This window comes from Macrobrachium rosenbergii, chromosome 11 (genome assembly GCF_040412425.1).
Source record: "Macrobrachium rosenbergii isolate ZJJX-2024 chromosome 11, ASM4041242v1, whole genome shotgun sequence".
Classification (NCBI taxonomy): domain Eukaryota; kingdom Metazoa; phylum Arthropoda; class Malacostraca; order Decapoda; family Palaemonidae; genus Macrobrachium; species Macrobrachium rosenbergii.
The window spans coordinates 46482644-46504141 of NC_089751.1; the positions used below are offsets into that span (position 1 = coordinate 46482644).

Below are 21498 nucleotides of genomic sequence, written 5' to 3' on the forward strand. Positions count from 1 at the left end.
ATCTAAAAGATTTGTTGATCTGAGAATAAAGCTTTAAGATCAATGTTGAGAGTTAGTGTGAAATGATACAATAAGGTAAATTATGAATGTTCCAGATAATGATGGAAGGGAGGTGGAAATGGCTTGGACATGTACTTTGCACAACCCATTAAAGAATTGTACGTGATAATGACAGCTGGGCGCCTGTGGACTCCAGAAGAGCTGGCAGGCAGACCCAGATCTACTTGGAAGGGAACTGTGAGAGAGGAAATTGGAGATGAGCGGAGATTTGTGGGAGATAAAGCACAGGAACGATATGAAAAAGAGTTTCGCAAAGTGTCACACGGAGTTGGAAGCGATGATGGTCACACACACATGTATATATATATATATATATATATATATATATATATATATATATATATATATATATATATATATATATATATATCACTCTGACACGTGATTCATATATGAATCAAAACCACAGGCGAAGAAATACAATACACAGTGGGTGTTGGTCTTGACCAGTTTCAACTTTATTTCTAAGCCATTGGTTTTGAGTCATATGTATACTGTATATATATATATATATATATATATATATATATATATATACATACATACATACAATTTCCTCATTGGAGGGTGGGTACCATTCTCAGCTAGCACTCTGCTGGCCCCACGTTTGATTCTCCGACCGGCCAATGAAGAATTAGAGGAATTTATTTCTGGCGATAGAAATTCATTTCTCGCTATAATGTGGTTCGGATTCCACAATAAGCTGTAGGTCCCGTTGCTAGGTAACCAACTGGTTCTTAGCCATGTAAAATAAATCTAATCCTTCAGGCCAGCCCTAGGAGAGCTGTTAATCAGCTCAGTGTGGTCTGGTTAAACTAAGGTATACTTATACATACATACATACATACATACATATATATACATATATAAATACACATTATATATATGTATATATATTATATATATATATATGTATATATATATATATATATATATATATATATATATATATATATATATATATATATATATATATATATATATATATATATATATATATATATATATAGGCCTAGCAACCATTCCGTTGTTTCACTTTTCCTTCGTGGCATTTGCCTTGATTTATACATTCATCGCGTTCCATATCTTCGTGATTCAGTTATACATACTGTATATATATATATATATATATATATATATATATATATATATATATATATATATATATATATATATATATATATATATATATATATATATATATATATACATACATACATACTGTATATATATGTGCCATTTATTCTTTGAGATTGATATCGTTGCCAATACATTTCGTTTTTCGTTTCTTGGACCTTATCACTCACCCTCTTGGAATTCCATCCCAAACAATGTAGTATTCTGCGTACGTGTTCATTGACTAAACCACTGAACTACATGCTGTTGGTTGTAGTCACCTGTATTTATGACATTATTTTGTTTAATCATTTATTTATTTTAGTCTAAGACCCCTCTGACCTCCGTTCTAGTACGAAAATGGTTGCCTTGTGACGTGTCTGATTAATACTTTCAAACTGGACACCATTTACAACAACACAACCTTATTTTGTTTAAAGTATACGATTGAAATGTTTATAACTATGAATTTGTGACACCAGTTGTTTATTTACAGAATATTACATGACAAGGATCTAAAGGTCTCCTTGGCTTAACTGGAAACTCACTGTGGCTCATCGGTGGAAAAACTCTTAATATGTTTTAGGATGCGTACAAAATAGGAGTTCCCCGTCTCGGCTGAAGACCCAGTACATCGTTATCCTTTTAAAGAAAGAAGTCAAACAAAAATAGTGAGATATTGAATCAAAGGCTGTATTTACAAATAAAAGTTTGATTGATGTGACTTACTCAATCATCCATTTGTTATGATTTAAAGACTGTTTTCCTTAATCCTGCCTCCAGAATTTATGCAATATATATATATATATATATATATATATATATATATATATATATATATATATATGTGTGTGTGTGTGTGTGTGTGTGTGTGTGTGTGTGTGTGTGTGTGTGTGTGTGTGTGTGTCCGGTAACTGCGGAAAAATTGCTCAAAAAGCGCGTTAATCACAATACTTTACTTTAACTTTATCTCTCTTCAACGTCTGAATCTTTTCTATTATATTAGTAGTATTTAAATTCAATTTCAATGGGCGCTGAGCATAACCAGCTATCAGGCCTCGCACAATAACACCTGACAAATATATGACTGTTATGACCCCTCCCCGACCATACCTCCGGCAATGAATAATTTATCCACCTGTCAAGAGATAGTGATGCCACTTCGTAGTATCGTATGGGTGATCATCTTCATAATCCTTAACAACTTCAGCGATACATTATCACTATACAAAGTATTTGCTATATTTTGTAAGATTTATTAGATACGCTTGGGATATGACATGTCAGTTGGCACTTGGTGTTTCTTCAAATACATCTAGTGGAGGTTTTCGGTGGCGACTGATGTCGAGAGAAATACCTGACCATAAGTTTTAAAAACTTTTTTAGATCGTGTATTCATGAACCTCAGAGGTATTAGACATCATAATTATTCTATGTGTACGGATAATGAATAAGATTACTTAATACATCTTCTTATTTTCGGGGCAAATGTACACAGAAACGTAAAAGTGAAGAGTACTAACTTCTTTCGCGGACTTAGTATCGTCATGCGGCTCTACAGAGTAGCCAGTTTATATTTTTAAGAATATAGGATTAACCATAAGTAAGCCTTTTCTCTTTAAAATACTGAATGAATATGATATAGAATAGCAAAAATAAAATTAAAAGCGAGGTGTAAAGTTGATTAAAGTCTGCATGTCTGCATAAAATGACAAAAATAATGAAATGTTGCATGTCAACTGACACAAGAGGCTGAGTTTAGGACGGGAAGGGGGAGTGTTGGAGGCGATGACGGGGTCGAATCAGTTGCCTCACCTCACAAGTGTTCAGGTATGTGAAGTGGGTGGACGGACTGCCGAGTTTTCACACAAAATCTACGTGATTTTGTTGTGTTAAATTCACCAAGTGCAACGTAACATCTTTTAGAAGTTGCTTAAAGAAAGATCTTACCAAGCACAAGTTCATACTAGTGTGATAAAGCGAGTGATTTTATTACCAAGTCCATAACAGTGCACAGAAGAAATCCTATAATAAATAAGTTTGGATATAAGTTTAGTGGTAGTGCCTGGGGGCGTGATAGTGGAATATACCTAACGTACCTGGGTCGGGAGAGAGAGAGATAGAGAGATTCTTCCCTCCGTCACCTAGGATGATGTTTGCTGCCTCTTCCATTCGGCCAAGATCATCATCCTTTCCCCTGGTGATGGGGAGTTGAAGAAAAAAGAAATCGCCCCCATTCGTATGCATGGAGATCTTCACGCAGCCATTTACTGCTAGTTCAACATCCCACAATATAGAGTTCACAGCAGCCTAGTAGGCTTATTTTTTATCAAAGATGTCCAATTACAAGTCCGACTGCCGAAAGTTCCAGCCCAACATCTTCAACAAGAGCAAATGCACCAATTGTTTCAGACAACGAGAGGAACATTCTGCCGAGGCGTTGGAATCTAACAGGGTAAGGAGAGCATGTGACTAGATTTCTCAACAGAATGTATATAATGCTCACCTCATTCTTTTCATGTTGACCATAATGTTGTTGTACATAATTATCTTTCAGGGAAGGTAATGTTTGTTTACTAGAGGTTGCTTTTGCATTTTACTAACGTTATAGGCTAAATAGGTGGGTGTTTGGGTGATCTTAGACATAGTCAAGGCCTAGGCCTATTTCCAACTGTAGCATATTGATTTGCTGAAACTATCTCTGTTTTCCATAACTAAATCATGACTAAAAAATCAAATTTTATGATTTTAAAATCCCCATAACATGCTAGCCTCCCGGTAGGCCTAATTACAGTAACCATGTTTAACCCACCGGCAGGCCTCTTTCTTACATGCAAGCTACAGTGCTAAGCATAATCTAATAAACATTCGTTAAGAATGTAGATTCGAATAAATGTTTAACCAAAGTCATGGTATTGTATATTAACAAGACTTAGTGGAAAGCTAGAGTGCTAAGCATAATCTAATAAACATTCTTTAAGAATGTAGATTCGAATAAATGTTTAACTAGTCATGGTATTGTATATTAAGAGGACTGTTAGTGGAAAGTATAGGTCCTTGTAGCTCAGAGGTATTAAATTAGTGTCACACTCGCCGGGTGACTAAGTGTCAGTCTTGCTTCTAGAATTCAGTCAATATGGAAAATGTGCAAATAACATCAGAATTCCGAAAATTCTCATCTCTCTCTCTCTCTCTCTCTCTCTCTCTCTCTCTCTCTCTCTCTCTCATATATATATATATATATATATATATATATATATATATATATACACACACACATAAGTTTACCGTTGTTATATATTATTATATAATATATAAATATATATGTATATTTATATATATATACAATATATATATATATATATATATATATATATATATATATATATATATATAGAGAGAGAGAGAGAGAGAGAGAGAGAGAGAGAGAGAGAGAGAGAGAGAGAGAGAGAGAGAGAGAGAGAGATCCTACTCTTATTATTGCTATGATAAGCAAAAGCTATAGTAATTAAACATTTAAACCTGAAATATGAACATATCCAGTGTAGGCTATACCGATTAGAGCTTTTGTGTTAAAGAAATATACAAAGTTTTTTGTTTTGGCTGGATATGATACTATCTGGGTATCTTAAATGTCATTCATCTCTTGTCAGTCCACAGTATTCATACATTGGTTTTGTAGGCCCGGAAGAAATTAAGGTCGGTCTTACCCACATATCCTATCAGAAAAAAGAAGCTTAAAATGATCATTTAAGGGGCTTTTTATTTCTCGGTTGATCTATGTCTGTTGTTATTCGTTAATTTTCATTGCAGCCTTGTTTTTACGGTCATTCTATTTTGTGGAATCTTGCTTTTAGGCCTATTTAGTGTGAATGCTCACTCAGTAATGACTTAAATAACAATTTGTGTCATTCCTAAAGGTAAGGCCCATTGGATGCGGTTTCAAATTTTGATTGAAAGTGATGATGAGATAAAAGATTAGCTCCGGTGGAGCCAGTATGATGGCGTGATTAACGGTGATCTGGCGTTTCAGGAGGACGGAAGTATTTTGTTCGATCATTTTATTTGTAATGAATGATACCGAAATTGGTAGAGCTGGGTACAGTATAATAGAAGGCGGGAAAAGATTGTGAATCATGACGCCCTCAGTTTCTTAATGCCTTGCAGCTCGCATGGGAATCTCAGTAATGCCGTCTTCAAAAGCATGACTTCTATTTTCAACACAAGATTCCCATGCGCTTTGAGACATTCTAACCTTTTTATGAATCGTTCTGTTAACGAGCGGGGATCTTTTTTGATTGATGCACCGCCATCAGTGAAATCTCGTCCAGAAATAATTTTGTTAGTGTGAAACAATACGAGGGAGTGTTCCCCTTTATTGTTCTTTCATTCATTTTATGCAAATATTACATTTGATTGATTCAAAGGGTTGAAACTGAAATAACAACTAAATGATTACTTTATTCTTTGAAGAAAAAATGGAGAAAAAAATTTTCTTTGATAAAGAAATGCAGGCAATATGTTATATTCCGGAAACTACCTTATCATTCAGTAATGCTAAACTTTATAGTAATGTATTATTTGCTGGAAAGTTTGCCAGTCATTTTAACTTTTAAGAATAAAATCAACACTTCGATCCCGTAAACAGCACATGCTGTTTAAAGGATACCATGCGCATTTGTGCAAAAAGGAAGTGGCAGAGCGAATAAGGTAGAAAGATCCCAAAATAAATTTACATAGCTCAATAGATAGTGTGGAAAACAAACAGCCCAAGCAAGGGAGAGAAAAAATGCTTGTCTATTCTCAAGCAAGGGATATTAAACCCCAGACTGCCGACTGTTATGGTACAGAGATTATGGCGTAGTCTAGGGTTTGAGAGCATTTGTTGATATGCTCCAGCAATCGTAAATTGTTACAGAGATAATTCAATCAGTTAAAACAGATAATTGACAGGAGAGATGTTGGGGGCTGCCAGTTTAAGAAAAGAAAGGCAAAAGGAGTTTTGCTGAAGTCTTGGTGTCAAGTTAAAGAAAATTTGGATATGGGAATAGACTGCCAATCTAGGCTATAAATGGATATTAAGGGGAGATGGGGAAAAAATGCAAATGGATTTGAATGAAGGTTTACGTTTGCGCCATGATCAAGAATTTGATTTACTCGAAAAGGATTAGCGTTGATGTAGTCCTTACTTTGAAAGAAAGTGTAATATTTCCTTGCAAATACTGTAAGTCACAAATAAAATGTTTTGGAAGCACCAGAAACGCTGACAGGCAACCTATTTGTCATAATCTCATTTTCATCATTGTGATTTTGTGTAAATGAGTCGAATTGGTTTTGAGAGAGAGAGAGAGAGAGAGAGAGAGAGAGAGAGAGAGAGAGAGAGTTGCCTTGAAGTATGGTGTTATAACATTTAACACCAAAACAACGCATCGGCCTTACCTTGTATAATCAGATACGATTATATATTGCAATGGTAAGGTTTCTTCTGTAAATAGAAATGTTCATGATGATTCAGATCTCTTGCTGCATCGCATGCATTTCTGAGGTGTGTATGGTGGGGGGAGCTGGCGTTTGTTAGCTATGGATGTCAACTAATTCCCGTAAGCCGTATCAGTATTTTTTCACGAATTTAGTGTTTTTTTTTATCAAAAGTTCTGGTTTCCCGATGTACTTGTAAAATACGTTAGTAATAATAAAATACTTCGTTTCAAGCTCATGGGTACAAACAAAAACAAAATGGAGTTAAAACGGTATACCGACACCAATTATTGCAATGAAAAATTTTGGAAGATAATATTGGTTTAGCATCAGAAACATGAAACCATTGTATTTTAATGTATTTGGACAATTTACGTTCGGTACCGTGTATTCATACGATGGATTTGTTTGTGGGTTAGATGTACAGCTGAATTTTCCCTTTCGTCCTGTCTTTCCTGTTGTTCACAATAAAACCCTGATAAATCTTGAAGAAATATCCAAAGTATATACGTCATATTTTAAGTTTAATTTTTTAAATTTTTATTGTACGGTATACGGTAGTTATTTCTGTAGGGAAAGCACCCCTTCTAACAGTATGATTCGTTCTCTTAGTTTGTGTTTTAAAATATTAGAATTGGTTGTTGGTACTAGGCTATATGTACTAATTCTAGATTAATTACTTAAAATTGCGTAAACGAGTGCGTGCATGCCTAACATCCATATTCAGGGTAAACGATTATATTGTATTTTTTAACTGTTGCTGGGATGAAATTAGTAAAAACAAAATCAGATGAATCGTGTTTTCGCCATTTCAGGCGTGATGCTCATTAATTCTTTGGCTTTATCTGTTCCTCAAATGTAGATGTAATCTTCAGCCTGAAACTGTTTGTAATGTAGTTTCAAATTCATTATTTACGTATTTCATATCCATAGTATTAGTGAAAACAGAATAATAGGATGGCAGTTAAAGTTGCCTACCGGTAGCGTTTCAGTCGGAGAGTACAGAGCTAGTATGTAGGCTATCTAGTAAAAAAATGTTTCTCTCTCTCTCTCTCTCTCTCTCTCTCTCTCTCTCTCTCTCTCTCTCTCTCTCTCACACACACACACACACACACACACACACACACAGTTATCAAGGAAAGGGTACGTAATATACTGTCATCTTAAGTCAAAACTCCAATCCATACGAGGTTTAAGAGTAATAATTGGGATTTATTGTAGGGGCAAGGCGATGGTGGGGAGAATATGGAGTGCAGAGCACCATCTCGATATACCAAATACCTCATGTTACCTTTACATCAGGTGGGATGCATTTAGTTTTGCAGAATCACTGCACCTAGGTGGAAGATTCTCTCATTTAGTCATTTTCACCTTGTGTCCTTGGTGTGATGTTATTTAAAAGTCATGTATTTTTAGTTATTCATCGTTTCATTATTTTTTTTATCTTGCCATTTAGTTTAAAATGATGTTTTACAGTACGTCATGGCGCATTCGTTATTTTTTTCTTTTATATCTTGCCATTTAGTTTAAAATGATGTTTTACAGTACGCGATGGTCTATTTGTTTTTACAATAGGATAATTTAAGTTATGGACATTTTCGCACAAAGTTTAGCTTACTCCAAACATTTTCGGACTAGGCGTAACTTGTAGGCTATAGGGTAGTGTTAATCATGGTTGCCATTTCTAAATGTTCGTTGTGAATTATTTTAGGTATGGCTGAGAGGAAATAGTATCTCTAGAACATGTATTTTATAGAAATTTAAATATGAGAAAGTGTATGCATCGTAGAAGTAAATATTATTTCGTGCCTTCGAACGTCGAAAACCTTTAGGCCTACATCCAGGTTGTTTTGGGGAGTGAAAAAACTAATGGAAAAGCATTTGGTGGGGTCGTAGAGGTGGATGTGGGCGAGTTGGTGGAAGGGTTTAAAACCCTCTTGTGGTGGCTGTAGGTGAAAGTAGATTTAGCAATAGCTTCGACTACCTTGGGGTTTTGAAGGAGGAGGGCAGCAGCTTTACGCATTGCTACATGCCAGGCTTTGAGCCCTCCAGATCACGGCTCTGTTCTTGCATTGCTGCATTAGTTGCCTGTATTTCGTCTGCACTTGATAGTTGAATGTTTATTACACAAAAAATTGAATGTTACGCAAAAAATAAAGACCGAAATTGACAAACGTTTACAAATTCGGGCATTTAGTATAGGCTAGGTGGTTACATTGTCGGAAGATAGTAGATTTTGATAAGATTAGGCCGTTAGATGGTACATACCAACTGTAATCTACGCTTATCGGAAAACAGAAACCTATAGGCAATTGTTTCTTTGCGCTAGCTTAATGTCTAATGTTCACTGCGTTGTGTATAGTTTTTTGTCGTCAAGGGCAGTCTCTCTCTCTCTCTCTCTCTCTCTCTCTCTCTCTCTCTCTCTCTCTCTCTCTCTCTCTCTCTCTCTCTCTCTCTCAATTTAACTAGAAAACCCATTCTTATAACGCCGGATTCTTGGTGGGTTATGAACATGTGCTGTTCTTTTTAGAAGGGTTTCCTTTGGTGGGTTTTAAAGATATAGCATCTACCGAATTAATAAAATTTCCTCTTCACGCAGAAGAAATAACTAGCCTAGCCTATATGTGGTTGCCATTCGAATGTATAAAGTATGAGAACCGAAATACCTCGAGGACTTGAAGCGAATCTTGTAGTCTGTGTGTGTGTTTGTGTGTGTTTATATACGTGAGGTGGTAATTGTAAACTAAATATAGCAATAAAAAGTGAAACCGTCTTTTCAGTCGAGGTCATTGGCAGGGTCAGCAAGATTTCGAGACGGCGGGTCACTTCCTACGAATCACGTCGTCGCCATGGGGGTCGCTTGGCTAAATGTAGGTGTCTTCCACTGAGATCGCGTTTGTGAAATTGTCAATCAAGGACTTATTTTGCTTTTGTTGTTTATCGTGGGTTGAGTGGTGTTGTTGTGTAGTTTTTAATAAATTCTGGTCTGAGTAAAATAGGAAATACAGGCCTACTCAGTGGGAGTCGTCCATCTTCTTGTACATTTCTCTTCATATCTTAATTTCGTCAGTTGGGCATAAAACGCAGGGTTTCTTGATCTTGTAAGGCAGCTGGTACCTAGGTTTGTGATATATTCAAGATTTATCGGGCAGACTGAATCTGTTGCCTGTTAGCGAGTGGATTCACCAGTAGCCTATGCAATATATATTGTTTCTACCCATGGTCCTGTAGCTTCACTTTCCTACGTACAATATTTACCCTTTTTTAGTTTTCATATCAAGATTTCGCTTGTCTGTTGGGTAATGTTTTCCTTGACACTTCCCAAATATATATAATTTCAGTCTGGATTAAATATTCTGCTTCGAAGCAAGTAATGTTCACTAAAATGTCGTCACCTTTTGCCAGATGAGTGGAAAGCGAGACTCCTTTTCATATTGTTCGGAGCAAAATTTTAATGCTTCTGTTTATATATTCTTTATATAATTTCAAATTTCAATAACTTTTGTAGGCCACTGTTCTCATCTACCTAATTAACGACAGGTCTTTTAGCTAACGATCACGGTCATGTTATAAGTTTGCTAGAAACTAATTAGTCTATCAGTTTCTTATTCATCTCTAGTGTTTTTAGAATTTTTCAATATTAGGAAGTTTGAGAAGACAATAACAAATGTTTCGCTTTTTAGAACGGATTCATTATGTACATGAAATATCTTATTGTTGATGTGAGAGAGAGAGAGAGAGAGAGAGAGAGAGAGAGAGAGAGAGAGAGAGAGAGAGAGAGAGAGTTCTTGATCGTTTGCAATATAGCCCTCATGAACCTAATTGAAAAAGGCAGTTTTATGTTGAGGTTTTATGTTTTTTGGTCGTTGGAAAACCTCTAGGAAAGATAAAAAGAGAGAATTAAATTCAGCCAGTGTCCCGGGTTTTCTTTCCCTGCAAGTTTCCGCTATATCAGTTTAACCTACTCTACTTTGTCAAGGAAGCTTTTAAGAAGGTATTACGTAAGTCTCTCAGTTGCTTGTACCAAACCGGTTTCATTGGGAATGTATGAACTCTTGGAAGATGACGATGGGTCGGAGAGATTATTACTCCATTCTGAGATGCCGATTTCGCTTCTTATTGCTGGATGATAAAACCTAAGGTTCATATACGAGGGTATATTGTGGTATTGTCGGTATGTATTTTCAATAGCCTTTTGATGTAACTACACATATTGCCTTTTATGCGCAGTCAGCTGGAAAATTTAGCGATCAGGTGTTAGTGTTAGAAGGGAAGCATACCTGGATTCCTACACGGTCAAGACACGCACACACACACACAGCACACCACGTTACAGTAATGGTAGCGGGGGATACAGAAGGGTGATGACCTGCGCAGTTTCGTTGCATGCAATTGGTAGGGAAAATGATGTGACGGCATTCAACAGACCATGTGATTGTTCTGTGTGCGCGCGGCAGCCGATTCTCCCCCTTCCCTTATAAAATCCTTCTTCTATATATGTATGTGTTTGTGTGTGTATGTTTGTGCATATGCCGTACGTAGGTTTTTTCATTTTGATTCTACATTTTCGATGTTTGCATAAATAGATATAGGATTGCCATTGTTTATAGGTGGTGCTTTTTATGAAATAGATCTACTGTATGCATTTAAAATTATGCGACGGTTATTTCTGTAGATGCATTATTGTGACTATCAGATTATGCAAGCTTACTTCATTTCGCCCCACCTGATATCTGCTTTCACCTTGTTTATGGGGGTAAATAAACATTGAACGAAGAAGCCGTTTTTGTCTATGTAGTGGGTCTCATGACACAGGAAAGACTTATTTTAAAAGGAGTTGCACATCACCAGAGGGCTGCTCTTTTCAGGAGTGTTCAGAATTTCTGGCAGGTTCTCTCTCTCTCTCTCTCTCTCTCTCTCTCTCTCTCTCTCTCTCTCTGTGTGTGTGTGTGTGTGTGTGTGTGTGTGTGTGTGTGTGTGTGTGTGTGTGCTACGTCATGCCGCGCTTCATGTTTCTCTACAGTCGGCTAGTTCTTAGAGCTCTCAATTGCACTCTGACCAGAAGCATCTTTCTTTCTAGAATCGACTTTTGATGATTATAACATGAGACCATGTAATTTGTACAGTAATAAAGGATATAATTTTCTCACATGCATACGTACGCTGCGAACCATTTTGCAAGTATTGGTAGAAGCAAAGTAACAGGAGCCACCAAAACAGGGTTCTAGCAGTTTACGCGTTGAGCTTTCGTAACTGAAAAAATGTTGCGGTGAATTCGGTAAAAAAAAAAAAAAAAAAAAAAAAAAAAAAAAAAAAAAAAAGGCTAACAGAACAGCGGCTCTGGTGTTATTTTAGAATCACCCCCAAAAAAAAAAACACATTGGCTAACAGAACAGAGACTAGTGTTATTTTAGAATCCCCAAACACTAGATCATTCGTGAACCAAGATTCTTAAACTCGATCAAGCACGGGGTTGAAGCAGACAAAGAGTTGCTGTTGCAAGCTACATTTAGAAGGCCTTAGTCAGCGCTGCACTTGACTGTCGCAAGTGCTTGCTGCTGTTGTCATCACGTTGTGCATGGTTGGAATGACGCTGCTTATTTGTTGGTGCTCGTCTTTAAAACGGTGCGCTTTCATCCAAGCACCGAGGAAGGCGTCTCTTCTGTGTTGTGCCGTTGTCTGCATCAAATAAAGTCTTTTTAAAGTGTTTCAGAGTTCTCTTTCCTTCATCGGTGTTGAAGTATAACTGTAATCGCTTTTGAAGTTTATTTGTTACAGCACCACTGACTCAGTTCCTTGTTTTATTTCCTTCTTGTTATTGATTTGTAATTACTTTTAAAACATGTCTATTGCTGTGCCATTCATCCGGGCAAAAACACTAGCGTATCAGAGTGTAGTTTTATTTGTTTGTCTTTACAATGCACGGAATTGATGTGTTCAATTAACCTGGTGTCATGTATGTTATTATTAGTTAGCTCCTGTTATAGTTATTAGGATTTATTATTAGTTAGCTCTTGTTATAATTATTAGAATTTAGTTCCTTATTTCATTTATAAATTTAATTGCTTTGCTGTTCACATAATTTTTAGTTCAGGTAAGGAAATCAATATGTTAGGTTACAAAGTCACTGTATCTGATATCTTGTGTCCAGTAATTTATTGAAATAAAATGTTGAGCTCATTATTTGACCGGCTATTATCATGTTCACGTTATGGTTTATTTACTCATCATTGTAATGCCACTTCAATTTTAGAATATATTCCTTATACAGACTATTCAGAAAACTCATGTTGTTTATCAAAATGGTGGATGACAACCCTTGAAATATTTTTTGTCTTTTTTTTTATCTCAGAGTATTTTTAAGGGAAGGTTTTCATTTTAAATTATATGCGACTTCTATGTAACCAAATTGTTGTCTCATGGTAGTATCTGCTTTAATAACCTTTACTATCAATATAGGTCTATATGCATTCTGTGTAAATGTTACGTAATTCTTGTGCATTTCCTTTGGATTCTGATACTTGTTCTAAGCCGTTTTTGGTATTTATTGTTCTTATATTAATTGTGTGGGCTATGTGATTCCAACTTCCCTCACCTATATTAATCTTTGAACCATCAAATTGTAAATATATAAATTGCCTAAAATTCATTTGGAAATTTTGTCAGGGATTAGTTTTGACATGTTTGGAATTCATTTAGAATTCATGGAATTCACTTAAAAATGTTGGCCTTCATCCATGACGCGTTACGCAGCCTAACACTCTGGAGATATTCTGCAGGTTCGTGGTAACGGTGTGGGCGGCCGGACGGGCCGTGGGCGCACCAAAGTACGGGAACTTATGTGGCGACCGCGCCCACGGACTTGCCCCGTCCTATCTCCTTCAGCCCACACTCAAACCAGTAAAGCTATTTGGAGGTCGTCCTCGTCCTCGACTGGGTCCGAAGCCTCACTCACCACCGACGGTCCCTTATCCTCGGTAAAAGAAAGAGAGAAAAAGAAAACTGATTTTTATTGTTTTTGCACGTTTTCGTCTGCCTCGTCACTCCTGCCCCCTCCAGCATTTGGTGTTTAACGTGGAATTTTTTTTTATAATCAATTCCGTTTGTTCCGTGTCATTTATGAATACCTACGAACAAGCCAATTATTACTGGTTTTATTCTATGTTATTGTGCCGTTGGTTTTCAGTTTGTTGTCAAAGGACGCCTTAGAATTATAGCGAGTGGTGTGTATTGTGGATTGTTGTCAAAGGACGCCTTAGAAACCATAGCAAGTGGTGTGTATTGTGGAGTGCATTTCTTTACCGCCAAATGACATTTATTTTAGTTTTTATTGTGTTTTTCTTTACTGTTGATTGATACTAACATTTTTATTGAAGTTTATATATTTTCCTACGGGATTCTGTAGGACGTATACACTACCTTGTTTGTAATGTTAAAAGTTGCTGTGATTTGATCAGACTTTTATATTTGTAACCGAAGTTTCGCTGAATACATTAATTGTTTTATGTTACAAGCTAGACAGAACCTGGCGACCTGAAGATTTTAATATTTTTAAAGATACTAAGATGAAGTGAAATTAAGTTTTTAAAGAAAGCTGTTTAATAAATTTTAAGAACAGATTTTGACTGGAATTACACAGTTCCGAAGTCTCCAGTTCTCTTTTTTCTTTCCATGCTGTTATTGACAGTTAGGCTAACTAGGAAGTCGTCTATATTTGATTTAAAATAATGGACAAATTTAGTTGTTATTGTAAATGCAAATGCTTGCTTTTTATTTTTCTGCTGCCATAATTGCTGAATCTGTTTTTGGTGATGCTAAGATGCATCAGATTATATGTAATGGACAAGTATTTTAATTTTTTCACTCGCGGTAACTGTTATAAATGTATCTGGCCATCAGAAAATATAAGGTTGGTTCTGAAGTTGGGCATAAAAGCCTACTGTGTTGAAGGCTTTCGTAAGGAAGATATTAGACAAGAATAAGACTCTGTTGATGGTTAAGGGAACGAATTGAATAATATTACGGATGTGAGCTACCAGGCATCTTGGGAGAAAGACAAACACCAATCTTGGTACGAGGTTGATTATTTGCGCTTATTTTTGCAACGTATGATATCAGTGTTACAAAGCAAATAAAACTGAAACAGATAGACAGTTTATTGTGTGTGTTAAATATGAAGTTAGTTTGAGCGTGTTTAATTACAATAATGGTGTTTTCTGTATAGCTTATACATATTGCAGCTTTATTTGATAATGTAGGCTCAACTAGCCTACTTCCAAAGCTCCAGGAAGTTCTACCGGTAAGCGCGTGCTTAAAACGGGTTTCTATTTCAGGTGTCAGTAGGGCTTCCACTCTGTAGTCTGCTCAGTGGCATTGTAGGAAGTCTTTTAAGTCATTTGGTCTTCCGTCTGGTTCTCGATTCCTTTTTGATTCAGTAGGCTCTAGTACAACATTGCGTGTTAAGATGAGATGTAGATAAGCCATCCAGTTTTACATTATGCTGCAGTATGCCACCGCTTGATTTAGCCTAGTATGCATTCACTTTTCGTAAGGTAGAGTTTCCTTCCAATTTTTGTAAGTTTGTATGATGATGTGTGCACCCATTTTAAGAGGTGCTAAGTGGCACTCTTTCCGTATGGTGGGGCTCGATAAAACTTTCCCATATCCTTGCGGCCAAAGCCAACTGTGGTAATGTATTTATATAGATGTACGCTGATTTTCAATATATACAAGAGGACAGTAAATTGTTAAATGAGCTTACCTGAATATTTAAAGTCTTTTTGTGTACGTTAATTAAGGAAGGAAATCCTACAAAAGAATGAAAAGAATATTCTCACAAAATCACTCTCTGGTTCATAGCTGAAAAAGGGGCTTGGTGGTTTATATATATATATATATATATATATATATATATATATATATATATATATATATATATATATATATATATATATATATATATACACTATATATATATATATATATATATATATATATATATATATATATATATATATATATATATATATATATATATATATATATATGGAGCCCCGATGGCCGAGTTGGTTAAGGCAGCATCCTCAGACTTCTTAGAGGTCTGAGGCGCGGGTTCAAATCTGCAGCCGACCGGTCAGAGAGGCGGACACTTTGCTATCCGTGTAGACACCCCGGGATTATGTATGTAATCAACGGATAGGTTTGCTTAAAAGCAATTGGGTGTTACAGACTATTACACACACAAACAAAGCCACTCCAACATCTTCTAAAAACATAACAGACACCTCACATGTCTCAACTGTCGACCTCACTGCGTAACGACTCCTCGCTGCTGGGAGAAAGAGCGCTGGTGAACTGGTACAATACATGTACACAATACCGGGGTCTAAGCGATGTCAGACAGGGCAGCCTATCGGGACTACAAAGTCTACCCCAAAGCCAAATCAAAGTCCTTCAAAAGAAGGCATTATAAAAATGGGAACAAGCTAAAAAAGAAGAACAATATGAAATAATATATATATATATATATATATATATATATATATATATATATATATATATATATATATATATATATATATATATATATATATATATAGAGAGATAGAGAGAGTCTGTACAGTATGTTTGCATTCATATAATGTATACATTCCATAAACATGTAGCCTTTGTACCAGTACGTTGCATTACAATGAACAAAGTTGTATGATCAATTAACCTAATATTCTCCTAGCTATTTTTCCATGGAGGCGAGTGGGTCCAATGGGATTAGGCTACAGCAATATCTGTTGCTATACAAGGCGTTAATTAAATTTTATACTTAAATGCAGAGGGGAAGGTTTCCAGTGTCATCACGTGAGGATGATCTTGAGATGACAGTGCGCTGAAGTCATTGTCATCTCGTGAGATTTAGAGGAAACGTTAGTCATGTTCTGGTAGGCTTCATCTGGAGTTGTGAGGTCAGTCAAGATTTTGTCTTTTGCCGACAGGATTATTTTTAAGGTAAATGTGTAGACTTAATTTTTCCTGAGCTTTTAGCGAATATGGAAGGAGTGTTTGCTGATATATTTCTGAGCTTTTAACGAATCTGGAGGGAGTGTTTGCCAATATAAATTATTATGTAGTGTAGCACATAAAAATATTTTTCTTTTTACGTGATTAGTATAGGCTGTTAACGTCTTGAAGTTAGCTTGAGTGGTGCTGACATAATTTTGGAAATAACGTGGATTTGATTTACTCATGTGTAAATCAGTATAGGTCTTTGTTAGGATATGTGGCTCTTTTTTTTTCATTCTTAGTCTCTCATTTGAGAAATGATAACCCCTTTCATCTAGATGATTGTTTTTTTATATTAGAAATTCAACATAATCTCAATTGTTACACCTGGTATTTTTGTGATTTGTGACCACTTATCGATATATTTACAGCAGTGCCTTCAGTCCTTTCTCCTCTGCTTTCGCTCGTAATCAATCTTGGTTGCTTCGCCCTTCTTCGTCGTTTGCAGTTCGTGACTGCTGGGTTAAATCCGCTCTCGAAATGAAATGTCTTCAAGAGAAGCCGGCTTTTGACTTCATTATTTTCATTGTTCGCCATTTTTTCTTGGAGCCGTTTATATTTTTAAGCTTTCCGTCATCAGAGTAAAGTTTCCTTAATCAGACTTTCTGCATGGTGGTTTAACCCTCGCAACAGAGTTTATGATAAATTTTACATACTGCAGCTACGGCAAATGAATGACTGGCTCCATAGAGCAAAATTGTTCATGGAGTGTTCACAAACTTGGTCGACAGTGCAGATCGAATGTTTATTGCTGTACAGTACATCTTCCAAACTAAGGACCATCATGGTAAAAGTAGGCATAATATTTTGAAATGGCGCTGAGAAATTTCTTTTCTAGTTACTGTTATGGTGACCGTTAAGTAGGAATTCAGAGCACTTCATAATTCATAATTTTTATCCTTTTCTTTGAGGAAAGGTTTTTAGACCGTCTTCGTTTGAATATAATTTCAAAGCTCTAAATACGTAGGACCCAATCAATAAAAAATAGTATTATTAAGGGAGGACCATAATCTTGGCTTTTACCTTGGCTGTGAGCATTGGTAGGTAACATACTTTGCTATTGTACATTATATTTGTAAAGTAGAGTCTTTGGGTACAACTTTAGTGTATCTTTTCCTTGTCTTCTTTAAAACACTGTACGATGGTGCTCAGGACTGTGTTTATACAGTGAGATTTAATTCGATGGTTTTAATAGTATCGCTTTCTCTTGTTAACTGAAGGTTATGGCAGTGACAAGGCACTAAACAAAACTAAACGGGCGCCCTCAGACGTACGCAGCAACCTCCAGCTGTGGGCCGGAGTGAAGACAGGAACGCCCTTATTATTGTAAACTGAGGCCACGTTTAGGTGAACCATTGTCTTCTGGTTTTTCCTTTGCATATTAGGCATGTTAGTTGTCGTTGCAGATGTAACTGGAGTAGATCTTGGGAATCTCAAGAAAATGAGAATAGCGCACAGTATTTCTAAATCAGTATTTGTTGACCTTTAGACACCCATATTGTGTTACTTGAAAGAATGGAATGCTAAACATTAAAAAATATGAATATCAACAAATCTTTTGAAAACAGTCAAGAGAAACATTTTCTTTAGGAATTCCCTTTGAATATTATTTGAGCAGGTTTGCTTGTACACTTAAGCATTTCGTGAGTAATGAAACTGTATTTCGATACTCTTACCGCAAGCTTTGAGGATATTCGATGAACTCGGAAACCTTGATTTGTGTGGTGGTTGATGGTGGTTTGTAACTTGATTGTCACTGAGAGTTATCCTACCCGAGCTAAGTCTCGTCTTTAAATGAGATTTAATGGTAGGCTCTGACGAATCTATCTTGTGCTTTGAAATATTTTTGTTTGGAAGTCATTTTCCGTTCTCACGGACAAATACATTCGTTTCCATTACTGTAACTTTCACTCCCTTTCTCCTTCACTCGGAAAAAGACGAGGGGAGAATGAGTAAAGAATTTATGAACCGTTCTGTTAATGTTTTTATTGTGGTTGGTTCATTTGTTTTGTAGTCCGGTTCCCACGTTGTTTCTCTTATTAATGTTTGAATAAATTTAGTCTTTTTACGCAGCCTTTCGTCACCAAGTGAAATTCTCTTAACTGTTTTTATACTTTTCCCATAGAAATTGAGGTCGATCTTGTCGACTTAATAATGGGAAGTGTTCTTTCGTATAGGTACGATGTGCGTTTGCATGGTTGTGAGAAAGTGTTATTTGTTTGTTTTCATGTACGTGATTGTTAGTAGATGAATTTTGCATGTTTTGGGCGTGAGGTCTTCTTCGGGTTCAAGTTCCAGTTAGTAATGATTATTAACAAAAAAAATATTAATAAAAGTAAGCCATACCTCATGCATAAAAGTTGCCCAAGCTCTGCCTATTATTAATTTTCCCGCTGATCTATTTAGTTGTGGCTTGGGGCATAGTTTGGAGTTTCAGACGGTTGTCATGAATTGATTGTTGTTGGTCGAACCCCTTAGGGATGTTGTGGGTTTCGTGGTTTGGGAGAGACGCTGATTTTGTCTTTTGCGAATAGGGGAGTTTGACGAGGTGGTTTAGTTGCGTGATATTTTCTTCCATGAATTGTGGCGTCGGTATAGTTCCATGCGAGGAGCCATCTTCAGATTTTCATCTGATACAATTGTGCTCGCCAATTTAGAAAGCTTTTTAGTTGGTTTTGTAAATACTGCTTAGTTTGTCACGTAGAACCTAGTTTGCCTACGGTGCTTTCATACTGAATAAAAGAATGGTAATAAACGGAGCTAGTTTTTTGATGAACAGAGAGTTTTGTAGGCTGTCTACCATGTAATATCTGGCTGAGAGTGAAGCAAGTGAGGAAGGAGTAAGAGCGCAGCAGCATTCTTCAGCTCTGAGGTACAGCGGTAACAGTTCAGAGAGACAGTTAACCACAAGTCAGAGTGAGAGTGTTCCTTCACCCTCCCCCCTTCCCCTTCTTTTCATCCCTCCATCCCCCCTCTTTCCCTCCGGAAGCAGCTAATGGAAATCCTTCCTTCTGTTTCCCACACTTTCCAACCTTTGCATCATGAACTCTCTCTCTCTCTCTCTCTCTCTCTCTCTCTCTGGAGGGAGGGGGGAGGGGAGGGGGAGAAACGTCCACCTCCCCCACCTTTTCGTGATAGGGCTATAACATACCCATTGCCGTATGCAGGTAGCAATGACAGCTGCTGTTATTTCTCCTGTGTTATTGTGGTTAACCGGGTCTTAATTAGTGTGAGCGAACCAGTCTGAAAGGAGAGAGAGAGAGAGAGAGAGAGAGAGAGAGAGAGAGAGAGAGAGAGAGAGAGAGAGAGACTAGAAAGGGAAGGGCAACAACGAAAGGTTTGCTGGGAGACAGATTTTGTTGGTGGGTATGTTTCGAATGTAGCTGTGGTTGTTGCATTAGGCATATTGTGTAAAGGTAGCCTATATAGCCTATACATATATACACACATTATATATATATATATATATATATATATATATATATATATATATATATATATATATATATATATGACTATATATATATATATATATATATATTATATGACTAGGTAGCATTCTGAAAAGAAATTTAGACGAATAGGCCTAGCCTAATTGGATTAAGATTATTACGCCCTAGTTGTCTGTTTGTAGGAATATGAGAGACCTTTAGTTTGGAGTTAAATTTTACAGGCTGGCTGTTACCTGTCAGTATTGTCACGTTGTATTCCAACACATTATCTTTTTTGCTCTCTGTTAGATGGGTACAACCATCTCAGACATAATATTAATATTTCTATTCTAGCACAATAATTTTCTTCATTTTCTGTTAAAGGGGTATAACCACATGTACGGGAATCTCAGACTTTATTATTATTATTATTGTTATTATTATTATTATTATTATTATTATTATTATTAGCCATGTCTTCCGGATTCCCCTCGGCGGTGATCTTTGTATCCGGTTAGCATCGTGCCCAGAATAAAGGCCGCTGTGTTTTCGACGTTTCTCTCACGATCTCTTCCTTCCCCATGTGTCGTGGACAAATGGCCTCTCATTTCCCGTATCTCGCGGAGGAAAAAAAAAAAATCCTCTCTAGAGGTCATAGGATCCTTTTATCAACTGGGGACGTTCATTGTCGACGGGGACGTTCATTGTCGACAGACTCGATAATGTGATCGAAGGAAGCAAAGATATGAAAGATTAGGTTGCTGATTTTGACTTTTAATTAATATATTCGGCTAGGATATGCAAAACGAGAGAGAGAGAGAGAGAGAGAGAGAGAGAGTGAGTCTCTGACGAGTGGTTCACCTCGATGGACTGGGCTGAACATTATCCAATTTAGGCCCTCCCTTTTTCAACTTGCTAATTTTGAAGTGACATTGATCATTCGCAGTTTTTATTTCAAGCTCTTTTTCTCCATTCTCCTCCCTCTCTATATATATCCCAACTCAAGAGAGAGAGAGAGAGAGAGAGAGAGAGAGAGAGAGAGAGAGAGAGAGAGAGAGTGGTTGGACTTCGGCATTGTATTTTTGCTTTTGTTGAAAACAATATTGTTAGATCTGACGTTGGTATTGTATGCAAGATTGAGTTGGAGGCTTCGTGTTTGGGTCGCTGAAATGACTAATGGTAGGATATCCCGGATTTTGTTATGTTTAGATATATGTTCTGGCTGTGTGTGATAGTCGAGATGCAACGAAAAGTCAGAGACTGCGAGAACAAATGATGACGCACGAGTAATTTCAACTGGATTGTGTCATTGAGATCCGGTTTTAACTTTTATTTATTATTTATCTATTTTTTTGAG

General features: G+C 36.5%; 1 protein-coding gene across 50 annotated transcripts in view; it reads left to right on the top strand.

The window, feature by feature from the left end:
* The first annotated feature begins 2992 nt into the window (after nt 1–2992).
* Nucleotides 2993–21498, top strand: part of osp (outspread) — a 321240-nt gene continuing 302734 nt past the window's right edge. For 25 of the 50 annotated variants that reach the window (XM_067111805.1, XM_067111810.1, XM_067111815.1 and 22 more), the window contains exon 1: nt 2993–3631. In XM_067111805.1, coding sequence (XP_066967906.1) covers nt 3512–3631 — 120 coding nt within the window. In that variant the 5' untranslated portion in view covers nt 2993–3511. Of the gene's footprint in view, nt 3632–13433; nt 13632–21498 lie in introns of all 50 variants that reach the window. The other 25 variants (XM_067111793.1, XM_067111795.1, XM_067111798.1 and 22 more) reach the window with 2 other exon arrangements.